The sequence below is a fragment of the Loxodonta africana genome, chromosome 12 (assembly GCF_030014295.1).
Source record: "Loxodonta africana isolate mLoxAfr1 chromosome 12, mLoxAfr1.hap2, whole genome shotgun sequence".
Taxonomy (NCBI): Eukaryota; Metazoa; Chordata; class Mammalia; order Proboscidea; family Elephantidae; genus Loxodonta; species Loxodonta africana.
Window position 1 is genome coordinate 50,201,421 of NC_087353.1, and position 27,415 is coordinate 50,228,835.

A 27,415-nucleotide genomic window follows, 5' to 3' on the forward strand; every position below is an offset into this window, starting at 1 on the left:
AAAGTATCATGAGGCCTGCAACCCTAAACCTTCCAATCAGTGGATTGTTTTATGGGTCATTCCTAGTATGGCATACTTCTTTTTCTGCAGTGTTAGCTTCCTATTCAACCTACATCAAATCTAAGATACATTTTCGGCCACTTATAGGCATTCTACGGATTACTAAGGAGCCCTGGTGGCACAGTGGGTAAAGTGCTTGGCTGCTAAACAAAAGGTTAGCAGTTTGAATCCACAAAGCAGCTCTGTGGGAGAAAGACGTAGCCAACTGCTCCAGTAAAGATTACAGCCTAAGAAACCCTATGGGGCTGTTCTGCTCTATCACACAGGGTTGCTATTAATCTGAACTGAGATAATGGCACACCAACAACATGGATTACTGACAGCTGCTGTACTGCCTAGTTCACTGGGAACTCAGCTGCCCTGATTTCTGAGGCACTGCAAGAAATCAGACCACAGTCCCAATCTACTTGGGCAACATGATATTCCATAGGCAAGGATCCCTCTCCAGCTCACTCCACTGGGTCAGAGAACTCCCCCTACATTGTTACTATGATCGACAAATCCATTAGGCAGATTATCAGTGCATATCCTGCTTCTTTGGCATCAGTGATTTGAGAATTCACTGTGGGTGGGAACACCTCATCTGTTGGTGCGTAAATAGGAGCTTTGTGATTAACCTGAAATTATATGCAAAACCCATCTATGACATTCTTTTACATTTTCCTTGGAAGAAGGTCCATTGCCTTCACCATATTCTAAAAGATTTCATAAAGAAAAAAGGTTAAGAATCCACTCTACAGTTTTCAGTAGTTTCCTCTAATAATCGTATAGTAAACACATTATTTAAATTAAAACAAAATCTAAGACATGATAGTCAAATTCTTTCTGCATATATTAGTAGCTGAAATCTAAAGGGATCAGCTTAAATATACTGACAATTTAACAACGAGTAAGGCAAAACTGCAAATTAAATCAACAGAAATTAGGTAGATCAATTTATTTGTATATTTCACAATCTTAGAAGGGCTGTTTGACAAATTCAGCATTTCTACGAACTCTATAGGCATGTTCAACAAAAGGCATAACTCTTGGCCCTTTCAGTACAGGTAAAGCGTCCTGCTGCATAACAAATAATAGAGATGCAGTAACATAGTTGAGGGCATAAATATTAGATGTTTTCTTACAACTGCTATTTAGTTGATAAATAACATTAATATAAACATACATTAGTGGCTATCATGACCACCAGTGATTTGCAGAATAAAATCCATAGGCCTACCTACTTAAACGACTGAAACCAGTGTAACAGCACTAAAATTGCTGTTTTTATCCTTAGGTTAGCAATCCAAGTGAGATTTCTTTGATCCCAATTTTATAAGATGTGGAAGGGAGTTTGGGAAGACTGGCAGTGCATGCTGAGTTGTACAGTGAGACAATGGCTCACATTAGTCATAATCCAGATTGGGACAGTGTTTTAGAAAATTAAAGATTTTTCCTTCATTGTGGTTATCAGGGAGGATATTAAGGGTTGATAATTCATCTGCCCTAAATGCCATTCAGTAAGTGCCATCAGTGGGCTTAAGGGATGAGAGAGGGTAAGGTAAAATGAAATGAAAGAAGGAAAATGAAAAATTGGAGAAAAATGTCTGAACGTTGGGTTATATGAAAAGGCCACCAGAGAAACTGCCTTAGTTGCCACTCAGAAGTGCTCTCCCCATTGGCTACCTGTGTCCGGATTACCAAACACCAAGTTTAGAGCACAACCTGAGGAGAGCTATTACATTTCAACTTTAATAAAACGTCACTGAATTGGACTGAGAAAGAATACACATCTGATTCAGTACACAGTATCAACAAATATTCGAAGGTATAGTTTTGTTACATCAAATAAAAAGAGCAACTCATTCCAACTGCTGAAGAAGTAGTAAGTAGAAAAGGCTGCAGCACAAGAGTATTAACAACTTACAGACAGATGACAAACATACCCCTTCCAATTCATCAAAACAATTCAATAATCCTTATTATCTCAGCCCACCCAGAACTGTAATTGTTTTAGCCTGATGTAGCTTCCAAAAACTAAATGTTTCTCAAAACTGTACTATCACATTAGGAGCTACCGCAACATGAAACAAACAGGTAACTTATTTCAGACCTTAGCCAGTTTTCATGAGTATTTGTCATCTCCAACTTCAGTTCACTCCAACATTCACTTGTAATAAACAGGACATTGATTAAAACTAGCCATTTCTCAAACCACCACTCTGAAATCAAAGAAATGGGTAATTAAGCTCATCTAAAACAATCATTCGAGCAATGGTGAAACATCCTGGAATTATGTCCTCAAATAAACAGCTTTGAGGCAGATCAAAAAAAAAAAAAAATTAAAACCGCTCTACCCCAAGCACCAATATTGGAGGCTAAACAATTGTACCTACAAATCCTCGGTGACAGGTCTTTCCCAAGAGAAAATCCTAAGATTTTAAGCTTTGTGACTTTACAGAAGGCAGGTTGGCTTAATGAGGAAATATTACCTTTAATAAAAAGACAATCAAAAATATTTTACTTTCATCACTTACTCGGCATTTCACAGATCCTCAACATGTTTTGAGGTAGGTTAATTATTAGCATTGTGTGTTACAAAGGAAAACTCTGGCAGAGGCTCTATCACTTGCCCCAGACCAGAGCAGAAGCCTTGCCTCGGCCAGGAGTAACATGGTGTCTCCGACCTTCCCGCTGTGTAAACTCTGTGGTGATAGCTTGCAAAAAAATCATGGAAAAACAACAACTACAGAAGACTAGGTATTACAGAAATTTTGTTTTGGAATAATCTAATTTTTAAATCAGTCCCACAATAATTATACATATTATGGAATAACCTACTTGCCCCCATTATATTTATTTATATAGAACATCCTTAAAATTACATATGAGCACATTACTGATTTTGCTGTCTTTCTGCCTTGGTGGTGAGGAGCAGGAAGATAAGCAGCAAGCTTTGCTCAGGGTGTTAGGCAGCCTTTAAATGTAAGTGCTATGCTCAAGCACTATCTACAATGATTTGGGGTCATGGCAAGACAAAGATGAAGAAAATAGTATCATCTTGGGCTGCTAGTGCTCATTATCATGCTACAGCATTAAGACATGGAATGAGCTCAAAGAGTGGTAAATTTATCCCAATTTAAAGTCTGTTAATTAAATTTCTTATTAATCAAATCAACCAAAAGTAAAAATTAATTATTTTTCTTAAAGTGACACCCACAGAAGCACAATATCTAATTAAATATTTCTAATATGAATGTGTTCTACTTGTTGGGTAAATTGCTCTAGTTGTAGCAAGTCTAATTCACTTAGCTCATCATAATGCTTAAGGTCATTTACCAGGATTCAGCTCACCCTGACACAGGTTCCTGGGCCAGTCTTCTCAAGTAGATGAAAAAGTTCCTTTTATTTAAACAACTGTGAAATATTAATAGTAATACAGGATTAAGAGTGCTTATCTAACTGAGAAATTATAAGGAAAAACCATTATTGTGCTATAAAATACAGCATTCAGCAGAACAAATTTTCAAGAGTAAGAATACAGACACCTAAGCTGCCAAATAGACCCAACATCCCAACTCCACTCGAGTCAAAGGAGCAAAAAAAAAAGGGGGGGGGGGCACAAGCAGGGGAGGACAAGATATTGAAGCCTTTTATTCTAGCATCTCCAAAGTTATCTGTGGAAGTAAAAAGTTTCTACAATAAAAAAGTTTATATATATCACATGAATTGCAATTTTCATAAAAGTCAGGATGAAATGTTCTGCATAGGACAAAAGATATGCCTCAGCAACATATCATATTTGCACAAGTCCACTCAATGTCATGGGTATTAGTAACAAATGAAAAAGCTTAAGTCTATGGCAGACTAAGTAAGTTATTTCAGAGTTTGGTATTCTATAAGCCCAAGATTGTAAACAACTCTTACTGTACAAAAACTATAATGACAAAAGACTTTTGTGTAGGAACTCTTGTACTTCTAGTTGGCACATCATCTACTTTTTAATGTGAAATTAAAAGACATTTGTGAGAGGTTGTGCAAAATTATTATATTTACAAAAATGGCACAAAAATGAATCCAACAGTCAATGCACATGCACACTTCACTCACGCTGTCAACAAAAGGTATTCTGACAGTATAGAGATGAATAAGAATACTACCTTCAACAGCAGCTATTAAGCACTAGTCACATAAGTTACATCAGAATGGGCAAATATTGCCCAAGTAAATTTCTATTGTTAAAGCTGAAACAGGTTTAAGGCCATTGAAGTTCAAGCAGAGATACAAATCTTTCAGGGCCCCATCTATTTGTTTGTGTTTCAAATATGTGACCTTTCTCCCAACTTGTAGTCTTAAATTTCTGGTTTACAAAGTCCAAAAGGAAAATACAGAAGAAATTAACACAATAGAGGTTACATTAAATAAAAGTAAAATACAAAGCTATAAGGAAAGCCAAAATATTAAAATTGTAAAGCTTGCTTGTTGTTAGACCAGTCCTACACTAAGAGTAAGATAATATACACAATTTTTAAGTAGATTATGTTGCTCTAACACGTCCTTTTCATCAGTGCACTGTTAAACTGCTCCAAAATTCTACATATTCCCTTAAAGTAGAGGCACACACAAAGCTGTCAGTCTCAGATGACTTAGTGAATTGAAAGGAAATAAAAAGTTGAGAAGTAACGTATTAGGGAGAAATAATGGGAATTAGAAGCTTCGTGCAGTTCAGCTCTTTTAGTCAGCCAGCCAGCTTGCTAGCAACAAGGGATGGTTTCCGTTGCGGAAGATCCTGTGGAGTGGGAATGTGGTCACCAGTGACCTCCGTCTTATCCGGGGCTGCAGTAGGAAGTTGCTTGTTCTTCATTTTTGCTTTAGCCATGTTGTAATCCCCAGAATCAAAATATTTTTGCTATAGGAAAAGTAAAAAAAAAAAAGAATTCAGACTACAGTTTACAAGCTTTGATGTGCAAACATACTGGTTTAAGATGGAGATGGGAGGCCACACTGTCAGTGTAAGTATCTAGTCTAAAAAACATTAATTAAATAAAATACCTATGTCCCTGTAGTAAGATCTAGCATAATTCAAAAGGCAAGAACCCCTTATTCAGACTTAGTTGGACCACTCTGGCTCCAATACAGAGCTCCACATCAACCACTGCATCAAGCTATCTGGAAATGAATAGTCCTGGACTTAGTAAAATTCGCACCTTTCATTTACTAATAATCAGGCTGAAAAGCTTGCTTAAATGATTTTGAAAATAAAAACAAATAATTCATCAATTTGCATTTGGAATGTGCCACCCATCCTTGATTAGTCTTATAGTTGTTAAACTATTATTTATAGTTTCTGGTCCTCTGTCATCTAGAACAAGCATTTCTGTAATAATTTAAATCATACTTATTTTAACTAGAGCAGTTCATTAAAACCAAAGTTAAGGTTAAAATATAAATGCTACAGTAAATGGAAGAAATAAACTTCTCACCAGAAATACATTATCACTTAAAATGCACATCCCTATGCCTCCTTCGTTTTTCCATACATAAACACTGAATAACTATCACTCACTTTAGCTGGAGGAAGATGGTAACCATATCCTTTATCACTAAAACACAACTTGTGATGAAAGCTAAAAATCAACTTCAATATGGCTAATAAGTTATCTGTTCCAGATTAAAAATAGATTAATTTGCTTGGCTCCTTACTTACACCTATTAAGTTAGCCCGCATTTACTGAGTGCCTGTTACACTCTCTGAGAAGTGTGACGGGGAGGCATTGTGTGAGAGCTGGAGAGAGACACAAAGATGGACACCAGTCAGGTTAATCAGTTATTACACTATGATAAACACACGAGGTGCTGTGAGTACTCAAAGGAGGGTGCCCTAACCTTGGCCTGGGGTGGCAAGTGAGGAGTAATTCAGGTATGAGATGAGGGCCTGGACAATAAGTGAAGTGGAAAAAAATGTGTGTGTTCTCTCAGGGACTTTGGGGATGCCTCATGTGGTAAAATGAAAGAGCTGGGAACTCATAGCTTAGTTTAAGATTGCTGAGCAGCCCAGGAAAAGTCTCACTGACTGTCTTCTTCGAGGGACTTATCTGGCCAAAGCCCAGAGGGTATAAAGCTAGAAGTTGTCATGATACATGCAACACACAGAGCAGTACAAGGAAACTCAGACCAAGCCCTTCCAAGGCTTGAAGCTTTATTCCTACCTGATGTTTTAAAATGAGTGGGGGGTCGGGGGGTATGTCTGATGCACTGTATTATATTAGAAGTGTGGAGATGCTTCTGAGGTTTAATAGCCTCTGGAGGAGGACACAACAGCCTGCCAAATTTCTTACTGAGTCAAAAGCACAAAGTGAGAAATTTAACACACAGTGCAAATTTTAGGCAGAATTTTCCCAAGCCAGTGTTTCATCTGGTTTTTTATTGATACTTATTTTCTAGTAAGTAAAAATGCATCATAAAGGAATATCACTAACCTGCAGATTAGGCTACACTGCTTGTGGAAAAGGAACCAAATGTACTTACTGTGACTAGACACAAAACTAAAATCAATGCTTAACAATTAGGACTGCCCTAGAAAACAGGCTACTGCAAAAGGCAGTATTTCATTTAGAGATTCAGCAAAGACAATTATGCAACAAAGATGTCAGAAAAAAAAATGCTTTAGGTGGAGTGTACTAGATCATTGCTCATTGTTTCTTATACTGGAATTCACATATACAGTCTCAGAAAGGGATATTAGTTGTTCTTAACGATTTTTAAATTTTGTGAGTTTTTTTTCTTTTTTTTAATAAAGATCTTTTCAAATTCGCAAAGCATATTCTTGATCTCATCTGGATGACAATCTAGTAAAAGCCTCCTCCCACCCAAATTAGGGGCCATACTTACATCAGTACTTATACTTAAACTGAGAGTAAGTGAACACCTATTAACATTTAATTTTTAAAGCTTTGTTTCCTTAAACTAGATCTTCAGTTTTCTTGGGACTTCATAAACAAGTATGAAAAACACAGACTAGACTGCTGCTTGATATCTCTCATGGCTCTATGTAGCCACTGTGTACATGGTCATAACATAAAAAAAAAATCTCAAATACAGGTGTCAATCCTTGACACACTACATTAGCATTAATGAGTACAACAGAAAGGGATCTTACAAATAATATCTAACCCAACCTTGTCAAATGAAGAACAGTTTATAGGTGCTGAGGTAACTTGCAAAGCTTATGTCTGAGGAAAACTTAAGCCCAGGACCCTGCAACACAGACTCCTACAGCACCCTTCAAGAGCTCACTTTCCAAATTCTACATAATTAGTTCTTAATTCAGCTGGCATTTTCTCCATTATCAACTGCTTACATCTACAGTGCCAACTCCAAGATAAAGCACATATAGATTCTGACTTGAAGATACTTAAAAAGTCATAAATAGTTAAAGCTACAGAATTACAAAAACAGTACAATGTTAGAAGAAAGCCTCTTAACACAGGCTTGAGAACGGCAAAAGAAAAAACAATGTTTCCTAAACACTAGTAATCAGACAAATCTCAAATTCAAATAATACAGAAGATTGTGTAATTCATTTCATAACTAAAAACTCACTTGATGGTATAGTTTTATAATTAGACTCAGTACATATACATTGCTATACTCATAATAAATATGGTTCTCATCTTTTTCTATTCTCATATTTATAATCTGTTTTTAAATGAGCACAAAATAATCTATCTTGTTGACTTTTCACAACATATTTAACCATTTCTCTGCTGCTGAATAGTGGCACTGCTTCTAACTTTAGTGAAAACTACAAGGAATATCTTCAAACCTTGAAGACTTTTCTCCTTATATTATGTTCATAGAAGATCGTTCATTCAAAGAATGTGAATATTTTAATAAATCTTGATTCATACCACTTTCCAAAATAAGAGTAATCATTTTAAATGCTAAACATAGCAAACTTCAACTTCAGTCTCACCAAATCCCAAAAACAAATCCACTGCCATAGAGTCCAGCTCATAGGGACCCTACAGGATAGAGCAGAACTGCCCTACAGGGTTTGTAAGGACCCGGTGGTAGATTTCAATTGCGGACCTTCTCATTAGCAGCCGAGCTCTTAACCACTGTGCCACCTGGGCTCCTAACCTTCACCAGTGGGTATTACTTTAAATGTATGTCTAATTTAGTTGTATGTATTTTTTTTATACCACAGTCAGTCTCACTGCTCTAATTTATGTTTCATTGATTTCTATCATGGATAAACATTTTTCTCTGTATATAATACTTTATTTCCTCTGTTAAAATCCTGTATCTATAGGCACCTTGCAGCTACCAGCCACTCCATGGAAACCCTATGGGGCAGTTCTACTCTGTCCTATAGGGTTGATTGAGTCAAAATTGACTCAAAGGCAATAGGCTACAGGCACCTTACTCTTTTCCTTGTATATCTGAAAGATCCCCTTAAGTATTGTAGATATTAACTATCTTATTTCTGATGCTACAGAGGTTTTACATTTTTATATATTTAGTGTAATTCTTTCTTGTCATTCCTATTATTTCAAAGCTGTGAATATTTTTCTTTCATGTTAAGATAAAAATATTCTGTTTTTCTGCCACTTTTAAAAATAATTTATTTAAATACTTCAAATATTCCTTTGGAATTTTTTTTGGGGGGGGGAGGACAATCCATATGTAACTATAGTGCATATGTTCCCGTATATAAACACACACACATACTGACACATTTCTGTAAGCAAGCAGAAGATACTAGCATATTTAAAGCATTTATTTAAGGAGAAACTTGATTTGGCATCAGATTCAATAAACAATTCTCTTCTGTAAATATTATTTTATCCTTCTCTGTTCCCTGTATGGTAGGAAGGGTTTAAAAACTTAAGGAACAAATAGGGCCATCATCTGAATTCAGGTATCATTGATGAGAAATAATGGTTTATACCTCACAAAGCATGGCAAGGTTTTGAAAAAAATTTTTTCAGTAATTTGAACTACTAAAATTACAATGTACAAATTGTATTAGAATAACTCTGACTGTGAAATGTGGTATTAAGATGAGAGTAAGCTGTGCTTTTTTAAGTGATCATTTCATCCAAATAAAAATTATTTTAAGTTTTTCGGTGTTGTATGGGAATCACTTTTAAAATAATTAGGTAAAAACTTAAAAATATGGGTAGGAAGGATAAAATAACAAGTAGCTACTATTGAAGGCAGAATGGTGTTTATACACACATGGAGTAGGTTTCAACTATATCTACATTTTCTGTCTTACAAAGATAAAACTGAAATAAATATGGCAAAATATTAACATTGAATCTGGGTGGTGGGTACATGGGTTATTACCTGTAATTTTGTTTCAAATCATTTATAACTTAAAAAATGATAAAGGAGTTGTGGATTCTCATACATATTTATGAACAAACAGTATAAAATACTAAAAAAATGAAATATATATGACTGTTAAGGTACAGAACTATATATGCAGACACCCATTTCACAATCTCTAGCAGCACGCTGAATTCATAGTGAGTAAGCATTTAAAGATTACACAGGAGAACTTACCCCTTTCTGTAATCGTTTCCTTAAGAAATCCGAACCTCCAGGCTTTTGTCCCAGATGAGGATACCGTGCTTTTAATTTTGCTTCTTCAGCTTTCTCTGGATTAGTCACTTTATCTTCCATTTCCTGAAAAATTTTTAAATAAGTTACTTCTCTATTACAACTCAGTTATTTAAAATAATTCACCTTTTAATATCAGGATTCCGATTTCAGTTGTCCAATGCCAAATAACACATCATCTAAGAAATCAAGCACAAAAATTTTTAAAACATCTCTATCTAATTTTTCAAATGATCCATGTGATAGCTCTATTATAGCTGTGATGCATGTGTAATACCCCACACACTGGAATAAAATATCAAGATAGCTCAGCTCTGAAGTCCTGCTTGCCATTACTTTCCAGTCATGTATATTTGTAGTTAGTCACCTTCTATGGAACTCTTAAGTTCTTTGTCTATAATTAGAGAATTATACTGTTAAACAACAAAAGATCTTTTGAGCTTTTGAGCTCCTGCGTATCTAAAATCATGTATGATTTGAAGCTCCTAAAATTCCTTACTAGAAATTAACAGCAGCCTACTTACTAGTACACTTTCCCTGAATAAATTAATACAGGATACTTGTAAAGGAGAGATACATGATGTAATCTTTGTCAATCCCTATGTCTGTTTATACTACCTAATTTCCCCCCATACGTTTAACGACAAACTGTTCTTCATGTCAAAGATCCCATTATTTAACGTACTGAAAACCTGTTTTCTGACCAAGGAATGTCAGTATTTTAACTCTGATCAATTTTAATACCAGCCTTGATAAAGTCTACCTTCTTTCCAAGAGCCGTATTTTACCAGGAAACAGTGTATCACTTTATGGCTAGTACTGTAGAAGAAAAAATCTAGAAAAACAAACTTGCCCTGAGATGGGAAGCTGGGCCCACTTTGTAGCTAATAAATCACATCTGCACACCAGCTCAGCAAAATTATAGACCTCTACATATGTCAAGACTGACAGGTTATTCATCATTAGTAAAAAATAGGAATGCTGAATCCAAAATGTCAACTCTACTGTTCTAACACAGCAAGTAGATTGTTTATCAATCTAGGAATTAAACAACTTCATACAATTTTGCATACATTTTCCTCAAAATTAATCATATGTTTTATAAGCATCTTTATTTACTTTATATATCGTCAACATTTCCTTCATCTTGACCAGTTTCCTCATGTGTTTACATCTTCTTAGTTTTAGTCTTGGAAGGTTTTGAAATAAAGCTGCTGCTGTCAAGTAATTTTTTCTTCTACAGAACCCCCTTTTATATGTATTCTCCCTTTCTGCTTCATGTGTTCTACTTTCCTCCTTTTATGCTGCAATGTTTCATACATCTATGTTGATTTTCACTCTTTATAGTGGTCACATCATTCATTCACTTGATGTACACAATATTGAACAGGTGTGACCAGCCTGAGCTCACTGTAAATAGCAGAGGTGATTCTGACAGTCTTTCCATTCAAGAAGGTATGCTGCAGAGACAGCGCACATGTGAGGTATGTGATGCAAATCTGCCACTCCCATGTTGGTCTCAATCTCTAGGTATATTTCATAGTGTACACTCATCCACACACACTGTTTATCATTCTAAGGTTTTAAAATTCAGTCCCTATAACACAAGTCTACTATACCTCAGCTGTCATTAAGAATAAGCCATCTGTCCCAACTCTGAACGAAAAAGTGAATACATGACCTCCAAAGTAATTTATGCCTTCTCTGGAAATTTACAAGGGTGATTTTAATTATATACGATTTTCACCTTACTAACTTTAGAACCTAACCCCCACGTAAGATATGACTGCACTGTATTCATCAATAAACCTGGAAAAATAATTTAAGTTTAAGGTTACCAGTTTAGTACAGGAAGATGAGCTCGGTCACTGCACAGTATCTCTTGCAGCTCCTGCTTCACTGCAAGCATCTCCTGTGTGTGGCACAAAGCTGTTCCTAGCGCTGCAACACAGAGGTGGAACGGGGAGGAGGGACCTACTCGTGAGTTTCCCTGTACACCTCCTTTTCATTTATTGACTATCTCGTTATCTGACATTTCGCATTTACAATAATAAAAAATCTGACTATTTTGCACATTAATGAGGCAGCGGAGAGGCGGCAATGGCCATGGAATGTCCCCTCCCTTGCGGAGGGTCTCTGGGCAGGCTTCAGGAAGCTGGGCTGCACTGCCTGTGCCCTCCACTCCCTCCTACTGGCCCACATCTAGGTGCCACTAGGTGAGCCCAGCCTCCTCCATGCATAGCCTCTAGGCTGATGCGCAGGCAGCACTAAGCCAGCAGATGCCTGTTGAGGGTTCCCAGCTCCTTTGCAGCCTGAGGCCCTGCAGCTCAAAACTGCTGTGGGGTGGGAAGAGAGGAAAGAAAGAAGCATCAGCGATGGTGTTTGGAAGAAATGTGTGCCAGTTTAATCCCAAAGTGAGCCAAGCTGGGCCTGAAGCCTCCACCTGGGTGGCACCAGATGTGCTGCCAGGCTCCCAGAGCCATCAAAGAAGCCCCAAGCCTCGGTAACTCGCCAGGTCTAGAGGGCAGAGCAGGCTCCAGACTGGATCATGAACACAGGGCTTGCAGGGGTGGGAGTGGGGCCCTGGAGGCAGCTCTGAAAGGGAAACTCTGACCCAGCACAGAAGAAAAGGCAAGTGGTTAAGCCAAGGGCCCCCCAGTCACACAGCCCAGCTTTGTCTCCTCCAAGCCTCCTTCTCCACAGAGGAATAATGCATAACTGGACTCATCGCAGTGACGAGCACATCAGTAAATCTTCACTGTTATTATTTCTACGATCATGTTTTCTAAAAAAAAATCGGACAAATGGATGCTCTGAAAACAGGAAAAAAAAAAAAACTTACATTTTCAGATAAAGTCCTGGTCTTTGGAACCTGTCTTAGTAATCTAGGGCTGCTATAGCAGAAATACCACAACTGGATGGCTTTAACAAAGGGAAATTTTACTCTCACTCTAGGGGGCTAGAGGACCAAATTAAGGGTGACAGCTCCAGGGGAAGGCTTTCTCTCTCCCATCCCCCACCCCACCCCCCTCTCCCCCCTACAGTCCAGAGAAACTTCTCAGCGCAGGGACCCCAGGTCCAAAGGATAGGCTATTCTCCTGGCTCTTGTTTCTTGGTGGTATGAGGTCCCTCTGTCTTCCTGCTTGCTTTTCTCTTTTACATCTCAAAAGAGACTGACCCAAAACACAACCTAATCTTGCAGACTGAGTCCCTTCTCACTAACTGCCTCTAATCCTGCCTCATTAACATAATAGAGGTAGGATTTACAACATTTAGGAACATCACATCAGATGACAAAATGGTGGACAATCACACTATACTGGGAATCATGGCCTGGCCCAGTTCACACACATTTTCGGGGCACACAATTCGATCCATAACCAAAATGTAATGATAGTAAGGAGTGGTGTACAGCTGTTTTAAAATTATTTTGGTTGAAAAGGACTCCAAGCTGACTGCAGCCCTCTATCCCAGCACATTCAAATTAAGGATGTTAAGGAGCCCTGGTGGTACAATGGCTAAGTGCTCAGCTGCTAATTGAAATGTCAGTGGTTCAAACCCACCAATGACTCCTGGAGAAAAGACCTGACAATCCGCCCCTGTAAAGATTACAGCCTAAGGCCTGGGGACCATGGTTTCAGGGGACATCCAGGTCAACTGGCACAACAAAGTTTATTAAGAAATGTTCTGAATCCCACTTTGATGAGTGGCATCTGGGTCTTAAAAGCTTGCGAGTGGCCACCTAAGATGCATCAATTGGTCCCAACCCACTTGGAGCAAAGGAGAATGAATACCAAAGACACAGGGAAAATATTAGCCCAAGAGACAAAATGGCCACATAAACCAGCGACTCCATCAGCCTGAGACCTGAAGAACTAGTTGGTGCCCGGCTACCATCAATGACCACCCTAACAGGGACCACAACAGAGAGTTCCTGATGGAGCAGGAGAAGAGTGTGGAGCAGAACTCAAAATCATGTAGAAAGGCCAGACTTAACGGTGGCAGTTATGTTAATGAGACAGGACTCAATCTACAAGTTTGGGCTGTGTCTTGAGACAATTTCTTCTGAGATAAAAAAAGAGAGAAGGGAGCAGAGAGACAAGAAAGCAGTGCTGCAAGCAGCACACATCCTTTGGACTCAAGGTTCCTGTGAGGAGAAGCTCCTAGTTCAGGGGAAGATCGATGACAAAGACCTTCCTCCAGAGCCGACAGAAAAAGCCTTCTCCTGGAACTGACGCCCTGAATTTATACTTCTAGCCTACTAGACTGTGAGAGAATAAACTTCTGTTTATTAAAGCCATCCACTTGTGGTATTTGTTTCAGCAGCACTAGATAACTCAGACTGACCAATAAAACAAAATGAGACTAAATGGGCACACCAGCCCAAGGGCAAGGATGAGAAGCCATGACGGTACAGGAAAGCTGGTAATGAGGAACCCAAGATCAAGAAGCGGAGAGTGCTGACATGTTGTGGGGTTGGCGCCAATGTCACAAAACAGTATGTGTGTTGTTTAACGAGAAACTAGGTTGCTCTGTAAACCTTCATCCAAAGTAAAAAAGTAAAATAAAACAAAAGAGCGCAATGCTCACAGTAAACATTTTTTTACTAACTGAGCTAAACCACTGTTTGATTTAAAGATGACTTCAGGGGATTAGTTTTGGTTCAAGGCTTAAAGATTATCTCAGGGTGACCACTATTATAAGAATTCAAGAAAAGGTTTAAACACAGATGAAAACGCTCTATGACAGTTCCGAGCGGGGAGGGAGGGAGAGGAGAATTCACTAACTAGATAAAAAGATAGTAGACACGAATTATCTTAGATGAAGGGAAGGACAACACACAATACCGGGGAAGTCAGCACAACTGGACTAAACCAAAAGCTAAGAAGTTTCCTGAATACAACCAAACACTTTGAGGGACAGAGTAGCAGGGGCAGGGGTCTGGGGACCATGATTTTGGAGAACATCTAGGTCAAAAGGCATAACAAAGTTTATTAAGAAAATGTTCTACATCCCACTTTGGTGAGTGGCATCTGGGGTCTTAAGAACCAGCGAGCAGCCATCAAAGATGCATCAACTGGCCCCAATCCACCTGGAACAAAGGAGAATGAAGAACACCAAAGACACACGGAAAATATTAGCCCAAGAAACAAAAGGGCCACATAAACCAGAAGACTCCATCAGCCTGAGACTGGAAGAACTAGATGGTGCCCAGCTACCACCAATGATGGCCCTGATGGGGAACACAACAGAGTCCCTGATGGAGTTGGAGAAAAGTGTGATGCAGAACTCAAATTCATGTAAAAAGCCCAGATTTAATGGTCAGACTGAGACTTGCAAAAAAAGAACCACTGCCATCGAGTCAATTCAGACTCACAGCGACCCCATAGGAGAGAGAATTTCCTGCCCCATAGTTTCCAAGGAGCGCCTGGTGGATTCGAACTGCTGACCTTTTGGTTAGCAGCCATAGCACTTAACCACTACACCACCAGGATTTCCAGACTGAGAGTGGATGAACCCCCAAAGCCACGGCCCCCGGGCTCTGTTAACCCAGAACTAAAACCATTCCCGAAGCCCACTCTTACGACAAAGATAAGACTAGACTATAAAACATAAAATAATACTCGTGAAGAGTGTGCTTCTTAGTTCAAGCAGATACACAAGATCAAATGGGCAGCTCCTGTCCAGAGGCAGGGTGAGAAGGCAGGAAGGGACAATGTGACCCTAATACTCCCCAGCATGTTTTCTCCTTTTCAAAACAGGCAACTGAGAGAGAGCTTGACATAACTAACGCCATGATGAACCTATAAGTTTTTCTCCTTCTTCTGCTTGCCTCCTCCTTTGCATACCTGTTAACAACTTTGTTCTTCGTCCTATCTGATGCAAGTAACTTTGTTTTGTTCTGTCCGATCCCCTGTGACTTACAACCCCCCAGGGGAAAATCAGAGCCCAGGTGTCTGGTATTTATCTCTTTAGTCTGACTGTCTTTGGTCACTATCCTGTAATGAATAACTCCTCCAGCCAGGCCACCTGCAGACTACAAAGACACTTCTACCCCTTGTAAATTTCTGCATCAACTCTAATGTAAAACTGCTTTTTCCGACTCCACGGAGACAGCCTGCTGGGTCCAAGTGATGTATACATCCCCTTAATAAACTTTCTCACTTTTTCTGACTTGGATTAAGTTTCACTGACTCGACTGCTCCAGGGCACAGACTCTAATCAACAGGAACTGATTGAATGGACACAAGAAACCGGGGTAGAAAGGGGGAATGTGCTGTCATATTATAGGGACTGCAACCAATGTCACGTAACAGTACATGTTTAAAGTTTTGTACAAGATGTTAACTTGAGCTGTAAACTTTCAACTAAAGCACAATTAAAAAAACAAAAAAAGGTTACAGCCTAAGAAACTCTGTGGGGCACTTCTACACTGTCCTATAGGGTTGCTTTAAGTCAGAATCATCTCTAACGCACACAACAACAAAACAATGGTGTTCCACAATACAGGCGAGGTCAGCACAACTGGACTAAACCAAAAGCAAAGAAGTTTCCTGAATAAACTGAATGCTTCGAAGGCCAGCATAGCAGGGGCGGGGATTTGGGGACCACGGTTTCAGGGGACATCTAAATCAATTGGCAAAATAAAATCTACTAAGAAAACATTCTGCATGCCACTTTGGAGAGTGGCATCCAGGGTCTTAAACGCTAGCAAGTGGCCATCTAAGATGCATCAATTGGTCTCAACCCACCTGGATCAAAGGAGAACACCACCAAGGGAACAAGGGACAGAAAGAACCACATAAACCAGAGACTGCAACAGCCTGAGACCAGAAGAACTAGATGGTGCCTGGCTACAACCAATGACTGCCCTGACAGGGAACACAACAGAGAACCCGAGGGAGCAGGAGAGCAGTGGGGTGCAGACCCCAAATTCTCATAAAAAGACCAGACTTAATGGTCTGAGACTAGAAGGACCCCGGAGGTCATGGCCCCCAGACCTTCTGTTGGCCCAGGGCAGGAAGCATTCCCAAAGCCAACTCTTCAGACAGGGATTGGACTGGACAATGGGATGGAGAGGGATGCTGGTGAGGCGTTAGCTTCTTGGATCAGGTGAACACTTGAGACTATGTTGGCATCTCCTGCCTGGAGGGGAGATGAGAGGGTAAAGGGGGTTAGAAGCTGGTGAAATGGACACGAAAAGAGAAAGTGGAGGGAAGGAGCGGGCTGTCTCATTAGGGGGAAAGTAATTGGGAGTATGTAAACCAAACCAAACCCAATGCCATCGAGTCTGTTCCGATTCATAGCAACCCTACAGGACAAAGTAGAATTGCCCCATAGAGTTTCCAAGGAGCACCTGGTGGATTCGAACTACCAACCCTTTGGTTAGCGGCCACAGCACTTAGCCACTATGCCACTAAGGTTTCCTCGGAGTATGTAGCAAGATGTACGTAAGTTTTTGTGTGAGAGACTGACTTGATTTGTAAACTTTCACTTAAAGCACAACGGAAGTTAAAAAAAAAAATGGTGTTCTAGGTCCCCGGGTGGTAAAGGGTTTTTGCCCTTGGCTACTAAGTTCTCAGTTCAAATCCACTCAGCAGCAAAAGGAAAGAGATGCCTGGCAATCTACTTCCGTGAGATTATAATCACTGAAAATCCCATGCAGCACAACTCTGCTCTTACACACATGGGTTGCCATGAGGCAGAAGTCAAAATCAACTCAATGGCGTTGGGTTTTAATGGAGTCCTACATTTCCATTAAAACCATTCAGCTTTCTTAGGGCCAGGAATTGAGAGCTCGCCACCTCTTTGGTTATCAGTTCTCTGTATCCAGAGATCTCTAGGTACAGCCACTTGACAGCGGGGGCTCTTGCAGGGTCAACAGCGTTCTGCAATCTGATCTCTGGAAATATCACTTTATCCCCTTTTGCTCCTGTAGCCCTTCTAATAGTTTGTAACCCAATTCCCTAATTACAGAATCACATCCCTTCTTGTTTGAAATACCCAAAGAGGTTTCTGTTCTCCCAACAGGACACTAACTGATCAAACTGGTAAAATCCACCGTTAATTCCCATGTTGTTGTTGTCGTGTGCTGTCAAGTCAGTTCCGACTCATAGCCACCCTATGTACAACAGGAAACATGGCCCTGTCCTGCACCATCCTCACAATTATTGCTATGTTTGAGCCCACTGTTAAAGCTACTGTGTTAATCCATCTCACTAAGAGTCTTCCTCTCTTTTACTGACCCTCCACTTTACTAAGCATGAAGTCCTCCAGGGACTGGTACCTCCTGATAACCTGTCCATTCAGAGAACTGGCTAGTTTGGTCTGTGTGCTGAGAACACGACATGAACGACGCCTCACAATCCTCACTTCCAAGGAGAATTCTGACCGCGCTTCTTCCAAGACAGATTTGTTTGTTCTTCTGGCAGTTCATGGTATATTCAATATTCTTCAGTATCATAATTCAAAGGCATCAACTCATTCTTCTTCAGTCTTCCTTATTCACTGTCTAGCTTTTGCATGCACATGAGACAAGTGAAAATACCATGGCTTGAGTCAGGAACACCTTAGTCTTCAAAGTGATATATTTGCTTTTTAACACTTTAAAGAAGTCTCCTGCAGCAGATCTGGCCAATGCAATACATCATCTGATTTCTCGACTGCTGCTTCCATGGGTGTTGATTGGGGATCCAAGTAAAATGAAATCCTTGACAACTTCAAAATTTTCTCCATTTACCACGATGTTGCTTATTGGTCCAGCTGTGAGGATTTTTGTTTTCCTTATGTTGAAATGTAACTCTTACTGAAGGCTGTGGTCTTTGATCTTCATCAGTAAGTGCTTCAAGTCCTCCTCACTTTCGGCAAGCAAGGTTGTGTCATCTGCATATTGCAGGTGGTTAATGAGTCTTCTCTAATCTTCATGCCGCATTCTTCTTCACGTAGTCCAGCTTCTTGGGTTATATGCTCAGCATTAAATAAGTATGGTGAAAGGATACAACCCTGATAAATACCTTTCCTGATTATTCCTACAGTCATATTCAAAAATGCAAAGCAGACACAGAATTTGATGTGACTGCATGTTCCTGAAGATCCTTCGAAGAATTCCTTAATGTGCACTTCAACTGGAATGAAAATGATCCTCAGAGAGATTTGAGATACAGGGAAAAAAAAAAAAAACTGAAGAAACTGGTGTATACGCATGTACTGACAAGTCAATTTTCCAATCTGAATGTCTTAATATATGGGTTTAAAAAAGACAGAACAAAAATATTATACAATACCAGTGCTCTCAAGTCGATTCCGACTCATAGCGACCCTATAGGACAGAGTAGAACTGCCCCATAGAGTTTCCCGGCGGATTCGAACTGCCGTCCCTTTGGTTAGCAGCCATAGCACTTAACTGCTACGCTACCAGAGTTTCCAAAGTTTTTTATTAGGTGGAAAAACCCTTGGCTCGTCTGGGATTTGAACCCAGGACCTCTCGCACCCAAAGCGAGATTCATACCCCTAGACCAACGAGCTGCTCCTGTTGTACAATAGCATGATAAAATTTCAAAGGTAGCCAGTTAAATAAGAGAAATAAAATAATGACCAAACTAATTTTTTTGTTGTTTTTGTGTGCTGTCAAGTCAATTTCAACTCATAGCAACCCTACAGTGCAGAGAAGAACTGCCCCACAGGGTTTCCAAAGAGCAGCTGGTGGATTCAAACTTTTGGTTAGCAGCCTGAGGTCTTAACCACTTCACCAACAGGCTCCATCCAAACTAACGGTGGGGGTAAAATGGAAGAAGGAAATCAATTTTAAAGGGGAGGAGGGCAAGAAAGGAGAAAAAAGCATAAAAAGGACCAAAAAGCAGCAAGATAGCAGAAATCCCAATATGTCAATAACCACAATAAACATAAATGGACTGCTATGTTTTTAAACATAATCATAGCAGTCCGTAAGGATACAGGTTGAAAGTAAACAAATAGAAAGACATACCAGACAAACGCTAACCAATAGAGCTAGCATACTTTTCAAATATCAGATAACGTAGACTTTAAGATAAGAAATATTATTAGGAGTACTGAGGATCTAAATATATATGCCTCTAATAAAACAGGCTCAAAATATATAAATCAAAAATTGACAGAACTACAGGGAGCAACTGACAAGTCAACCAGCATAAGAGATTTCAACAAACCTTCAATTATAGATAGGTCAAAAAGACAAAAATACTAGTCAAGATATAAAAATGCTGAACATCGTTAACAAGCTTGATTTTAATCCTGCACCTAACAATTAGGGAAAGCATATTCTTCTCAAGCACAAATGGAAAAACTGACTAAATACTAGGCCATAATGTACATCTTAACAATTTTCAGCCAGAACACCATCTATGACTTCAATTCATTAAAGTCAATAACAATATATCCAGAGATCACCGTTCAGCCAAATTATAAACAGGCCTATCAAATAAACAAGAACGCCTGTGAAGAAAGTGCTCCTTTGAACAATCATCTGTATGAGACCAAAAAGGCAACATATGCCCAAAAACAAAGATGAGAAGGTAGGAAGGGGCACGGAAACCAGGCAAAGGGAAATGGAGAACTCAGTGGTGATGGGCAGAGTGCTGACGTATTGCAGGGACTGCAATCAACATTACAGAACAATCTGTGTATAAATTATTGAATGGTAAACTAATTTGCTCTACAAACCTTCACCTAAAGCACAATTAAAAAAAAAAAGTCAATAACGACAAAAATTATAAATCCTTACCATTTGGAAATTAAAAACACTAAGTAACTCATGGTTAAAAGAAAAAAAAAAATCATGAGACAGAGAATGCCCACTATGTTAAGATGGGGGTTGCAAGAGACAAGAAAGATCTTCCACTAGCACCTCTGGCTGACCGCTGATTTGAACTTCTAGCCTCCAGAACTGAGAGACGATAAATTTGCTTCTACAAGCAAAAAAAAAAAAAAAAAAAAAGCATGCAAATTAAAAAATACTTGGAACACATTGATAATAAAAATTCCATATATCAAAACTTGGATACACAATTGGTCTCAATCCACCTGGAGCAAAGGAGAATGAAGAACACCAAAGACATACGGTAAAGGCAAGCCCAAGAGTCAGAAAGGGCCACATAAACCAGAGACTCCATCAGCCTGAGACTGGAAGAACTAGATGGTGCCCAGCTACCACGGATGACTGCCCTGACAGGGAACACAAGAGAGAATCCCTGATGGAGCAGGAGAACAGTAGGATGGAGATCTCAAATTCTCATAGAACAACCAGGCTTAATGGTTTGACCGAGACTGGAGGGACTCTGGCAGTCATGGTCCCCAAACCCTTTGTTAGTCCAACACTGGAACCATTCCCGAAGCCAACTCTCCAGAATGGGATTGAACTGGACTATAAGACAGATAATAATACTAGTGAGGAGTGAGCTTCTTGGCTCAAGCAGACACATAAGACTATGTGGGGAAGTCCTGTCTCAAGGCAAGATGAGAAGGAAGAGGGGGACAGGAGCTGGATGAATGGACACGGGGAATACAGGGTGGAGAGGAGGAATGTGCTCTCTCATTAAGAGGAGAGTAGCTAGTACATAGCAAGGTGTGTATAACTTTTTGCACAAGAGACTGACTTGATTTGTAAACCTTCACCTAAAGCACAACAAATAATAATTAAAAAAAAAAAACTTGGATACAGTGAGCATCCCCTAAGAAATGATAATTAGAAAAGAAAGTTAAAACTTAATGAGTTATGCATCCAATTTAAGAAGTTAGACAAAGAAAGGAATTCCAAGGAAACAGGAGAAAATAATAAGCAGAAATTAATGAAACAGAAAACAAAGATACAACAGAGAGGTTCAACAGAAAGGTAAATGACAGGTTTGACTAAGAAGTCTTTTTAAAACACATGCCTGGTTTTGAAATTTTATTCTCCAAGACATCTTGGTGTTTATACAGCAATTTTACTAGGTTTTAGAAACAGATGCCAGAATTAAGTTGATTTGTTTAGCTAAACTAACACTTTGGGGTTGGGGGCGGGGGGCTAGGAGTAGGAGATCATCGTTAGAATTCTGAAATTTGACTACAGGCTATAAACTGGGAAAGCAGAAACCAGAGTATCATAACAGAGATACAGTCGAGTGATGCATTAAAACAAACAAAAATACTGAAAGACAGTATTTTAAAAATGATAGTTACCTCTTGGCAAGTACATAGACACCAAAATAATCTTCTTGATATACCCTATACCTAGCACAGGGCCCAACACATTTATCAATGTTAGGTACTCAAATCTGTGTGAATTATACTATTGAAATAAATTAGAAATCCTTTCTGTAAGTAAGTATGGTATAAGTTATAAATACATATGTACAAAGAGAATACTCAAATAATCAACGGTTATTTTGTAGTTAATTACAGACTGATAATAAGTCTGAATGATTGATACCACTCTCCAGCCTTCAGCAGAGAAAAGTTACACAGCAACATTAGCAATAAAAATCTTACCACTCTAAACAAATTCTCCTCTATCTGCTCAGCAAATATGCTCACTGATGTACTGATTGAAGAATAAGTAGGAAGGATTAATGAAAACCAACAAATCTTTGTGATATTGCCAGGAAGCTACCAATAATGTATCAACCTCTATGGAAAATTACTGTTGTCCTATTAAGTTCTTGCTGCTCACCCCATGCCTGCCATAAAAGTCTCCTGAATTAATGAATACAGTGTAATCCAGTTGTTTATAAATAAAACTAAGAAATTTTCTAAACCCCTGACAGTTTCACCATCAGCTTATCTTTGAAATATTTCATGTTATAAGACAGCCACTTGCAGGTTAAAGGACAGAGGTTGTAAGTATTGAAGTCTTGCACAAACAATATTAGCAAAGCTGACAAACTGCTGCCTAGCAAACACAGCATGCCAAGACAGGAGAAACATTTTAAAACTTTTCTGAGGCTTAACTGTAGACTGCTAAGAATCAATGGTTGCACACAGATAAAACTAGCCTGTTTTCTGAATGGAAAAAGCCTTTTAGTTATCAGAGGGAGTGTGAAAACAGTACCAGAAGACACCAATATTAACTGCAATTTTTAAGAACTGAATAGAAGGCAATTTATATCCACTCTTTACTAATAATATATGAAAGTATTTTAAATAGTTGTTCTCTTCCTCTTCTACCTCCACAAAGGCATGAAGCATATCTTTCAAACTGACAGAAATATTTTAGCTGAGAACTGTACTTTAGTTAGCCTTTTCCAAGGTACTAATCTGATGAATCTTATAATAAAACCTCTAGAAAACTTGCTGTTGAGATTTTCTTAAAAAAAAAAATTTTAAACCACAATTATATATGAATGTGTATACACACACATCCCTCTGGTTTCATTCAGATTTCTTAAGTGAGTGTAATGGTTAATTCATGTGTGAACTTGGCTCGGCTATGGTGCCCAGTTGTTTGGTCAAACACTAGTCTAAATGCTGTTTTGAAGTATTTACATGTGATTAAATCAGTTGGCCTTCACCAAAGTGTGAGTGGGCCTCATCCAATCAGTTGAAGGCCTTAAGAGCAAAAAGGGAGTTTCCCTTGGGGTATAGTCTGCCTCCAGAGTATATATAAACATCTTGCCAAAACTCCTCCACTCTTCCTGTCGCCAAAACTATGGATTTTTTTTTTTTTAAATATTTCATCATGTTTTAGGTGAAAGTTTACACAGCAAATTAGGGTCCCATTTAACAATTTTCATACAAATTGTTCTGTGACATTGGTTACACTTTTCACAATGTGACAGCATTCTCATTATTTCCATTCTGTTTGTTCTGTTTCCATTAACCTAGCTCCCCTGGCCCTCTTTTTCATCTTTGCTTTATGGTAAATGTTACAGCCGGTCACATACAGTTCACTGTTTATGGGAGCATAGTACTCACAGGTGATAATGTTTGTTTTATATGCCAGTCTGTTATTTGACTGAAAGGCAACCTTTGGGAGTAGTTTCAGTTTCAAGTTCAATGGGTATCTTAGGGCAACAGTCTCAGGGGATTCTCTAGTCTCTATCAGTTAAGTAAGTCTGGTTGTTTTTAGGAATTTGAGTTTGGTTCTACATTTTTCTCCCATTCTATCTGAGACCTTCTATCGTATCCCTAGTCAGAATTATAAACCTATAGATTTTGGGACACAGGACTGCAGGAATCTCCAGCCTATTGCCTAACTTACGGATTTTTGATTTGCCAGCCCCCTATGATTGCATGAGCCAATTTCTTAAACCAATCTCTCTCTCTCTCAAAACACACACACACACACACACACACACACACACACACACAGTCCGTGGATGGTGCAAACAGATAAGTGCTCAACTACAAGAACAAAAGGCTGGTGGTTCAAAACCAGAGGTGCCTTGGAAGACAGGCCTGGCGATCTACTTCCAAAGAGTCACAGCCTTGAAAAAACCTACAGAGCAGTTCTACTCTGCATGCATGGGGTCACCAGGAGTCAGAATTGACTCAACTGCAACTATATATATACACACACATACACAGAGCCCTGGTAGTGTAGTAGTTTAAGCACTCAACTGCTAAACAGATGGTCGGCGGTTTGAACCCACCAGCCACTCCACAGGATAAAAATGTGGCAGTCTTTACAGATTCACAGCCTTGGAAACTCTACAGCGTATTTCTACTGTCCTACAGGGTCGCTATGAGTTGGAATTGATTCAACAGCAAAGGGTTTGGGGTTTTTTTTTGTTTGTTTTTTTGGTTATACATACACACGTATATACACACAGAAATATATATCTTACTGGTTCTGTTTCTCTAGAGAGCTCTAAGACATGGGTCGGGTCAATTCTGACTCGTAGCAACCCCACAGGGCAGAAGAGCACTGCCCCATAGGGCTTCCAGGAGCACCTGGTGGATTCCAACTGCCGCCCTTTTTGGTTAGCAGCCGTAGCATTTAACCACTATGCCACTAGGGTTTCCATATATATTTTATTCGTTTTGTTTCTCTAGAAAGCTCTAAACCATGAGTCTAAGCAAAGGTTTTTATATAATCATGGTCTATCCCTCTCTTAACTGCAGTACGAGCATTGCCATTCATATTGCAATAGTCCTTTGGCAATGGTTTCAACACAACAGTTCTGCAGAAAATTCATTCAAGCAACATTTTCTGAACAATACCAAGTACTATGCTAGGTGCTAACGCAGAAAAGATAAATGAAGCAGGGTTCCTGAGCTCCAGATGCTCATAATGAAAATAGAATGATCTGTTTTAAGTTCCCACATGACTCTTCCAACCCTCAGGACCAGTGTATACGTGTCTTAGCTTAGTGTTACTCAAAGTGGAATAGATGGATGATATAACCATGAGGTCTCCACTAAAATTTTAAAACGTTTTTTGTTTTCACTTGGTTTCAGCAAAACACCATGCCACACTGAATTAAAAATTTAGAAGTTTACTGGTTTTGTTTGTAATTTTAGTTTAGAGTGGTGTAAAAGCTAACAGGAACTCATATTTATTTTCGTGTTTGTACATATTTAATTAACATATCATTAAAAAGTAGGGGTCTGTATAGTTTTTTTTTCCTCTCTACAAGGGTGTACACACTCAAGGTACAAAAATAGTGACTTAGGTCTTACTCTGTGCGGAGTCCATCTCTTAATTTTTCAGAAGCAGTAAGTTAAACTATCATAAAACTCTAAGTATTTCAGCTGAATACTTTAATTGAAAGGTCAAATGGGTGCAAAGACAATAACCCCATTTTTTAGGCCATCTAACTGTCCTCCCAAATAGAACAGGTGACTGGCCCTTAGGAGTACAGCAGTGACTCTGCACATTTTCCTAACGTTAAGGCGGTATCCATGCTTATAGCACTTAACATCTACAACCAATCCTTGATTCAAGTAGGGACATTATACTCTTAACACACTTTGGTATTAATGACAGTAGCAGCAAAAACCAAAGGATCTGAAATAAAATTATAATGTAGATAATACAAAAAAACACTCAAGTCATTCTTAATATTATTAAAGGATATAACATCAAGCTGTTCAAGTAGTTCAAGAGTTTTTTCACTGAAATGTTCCCCAATAATGTGGTAATCTGACCTATTGTTTACACTATTGCTGCTTCCTTCTTTTTTCTTCAGTTACTTTCTTCACGAGTAATACTTTAACAGAACCATCCAACTCAGGGAAAATTAAGATGGTTAAGAACATACGGAATGAGTTTAGAACAGTAATCTAATTTCTAACCCAATTAGGAACATGAAAAAGGAACATGAGTGCAACATTAAGGAGAAACCCTTACAAAGGCCAAGCATTAGACCAAGTCCTATTTATGATAATGACATCTGTTTTTTGTTTGGTTGGTTGGTTGGTTTTTCAGAAAACGTGTTGGTAACTCACCATAAACAATTTAGGAAACAAAATACCACGGACATTTTCAGCCAGCCACACGTACCCAGGGAGGGTAGGTCACCAGAAATAATTATGGTGGAAGGGGCAAGAGCTAGCCTAGATAAAATATACAGTCTCTATAATCGTTTTTTGTTGTTGTTGTTTTTTATAATCGTAATTTGAGCCATATTGATTTCTGGCATACTTCCCCACATTCGAAAGATATGAGTTCACAAAATACTCCTTTTTCCAAGAAAAATCTGATCAACTTAGTAACAAAAAAATTAATTCAATCTTCCGATTTTTAATCAAGTGCCGTACGCGCATCCTACACGCTAACACTTTTGAGCAAACACATTATTCACCTCATTTAAGCCTCACCAAGAAAGTACCATTATTCCCATTTTACAGATAAGGAAACTGAAGCCTGGAGAGTTTAGTAACTAAGGTGACGGGGTTAAGATGTCTTGGAACTGAAATTTCAACCTAGGTCTAACCAGGGGCCCTAACAGGAGATGTCGCGTTTGAAGTTAAGAGCACACATATAAGTAAGTCGGAAACAATTCAAGAGAAAAATAAAACTTCTTAATTAAAGTGAAGTTGACCAAAAAAAAAAAAAAACCCCTTACCTTACACTCATAAGTACTGAGTTCTAAGTTCTTGTGTATATTTAAGCGAATAACGCAACACTCGGATGAGTTTGAAAAGGCACGTTTGAGGAACGTCTTGGAGAACGCTCAAACTCGCAACACATTGGTACTAGTCAAAAGAGTTCTTGCGGGAAGCCAATTTTGGAATGTTTTGACTTCACATACAAAGCAGGTTGAAACACCAAGCACTCTGCACCAAGCGCGACCAGACCAAATTCCGGGAAGCCTCCTTCTCTACGCCGCAGGAATAGGCCGCCTCAACACCGCGCCCCCTCGACGTCCGGCCGGGGGCAGAGATGACTCTGGGCCTTTAGTGCTCCCCTGGCCCACGCCCCACACACGCTCACCTTCTGCTCCTCCACTGAGGCCGCCTCGGGGATCTCCGCGGACATAATGCTCCCTTCTGCAGACGAGACGCCGGGAAAAGATGCAATTACAGGATGGCCGAGGCATTCGGCCACCGCCGCTGCCTCAGGCCAGGCCGCCGCCCGCCCTGCTCTCTGACGCCGCCGGGGGCCGCCCACGCCCGTCAAAATGGCCGCCGTCTTGTGACAAAACGGAGTCCCGCGGAGCGGCACACGGCTAATGCGGCCCGCCGCGACCCACCCGCCCCTCCCGCGCCAGTCCCCTACCTTCCTAACTCGGCTTCTCCAGCTCTGCGACGCCGATGCACTTCCTTTTTTCCTTCACGCGGCTCGGGC

At 39.4% G+C, this 27,415-nt stretch overlaps 1 protein-coding gene and 1 non-coding gene across 4 annotated transcripts; both read right to left on the bottom strand.

The window, feature by feature from the left end:
* Window positions 1–972: 972 nt before the first annotated feature.
* On the bottom strand, window positions 973–27,415 carry ARPP19 (cAMP regulated phosphoprotein 19). 3 transcript variants are annotated; one of them, XM_010600095.3, is made up of 4 exons: window positions 27,347–27,415; window positions 27,062–27,117; window positions 9,613–9,735; window positions 973–4,948 (listed from the first exon to the last, which is right to left on the bottom strand). In XM_010600095.3, exons 2-4 carry the CDS (start codon window positions 27,104–27,106, stop codon window positions 4,778–4,780), a joined length of 339 nt encoding a protein of 112 aa, XP_010598397.1. In that variant the 5' UTR covers window positions 27,107–27,117; window positions 27,347–27,415; the 3' UTR covers window positions 973–4,777. The 3 variants fall into 3 exon arrangements, with proteins under 3 accessions (XP_010598397.1, XP_003420578.2, XP_064151309.1); XM_003420530.4 differs by lacking the exon at window positions 27,347–27,415 and having other exon boundaries at window positions 27,062–27,235; XM_064295239.1 differs by lacking the exons at window positions 27,062–27,117; window positions 27,347–27,415 and adding an exon at window positions 11,508–11,631.
* On the bottom strand, window positions 19,123–19,194 carry TRNAP-UGG (transfer RNA proline (anticodon UGG)). Its single transcript has one exon. It is a non-coding gene; the product is annotated as a tRNA-Pro (tRNA).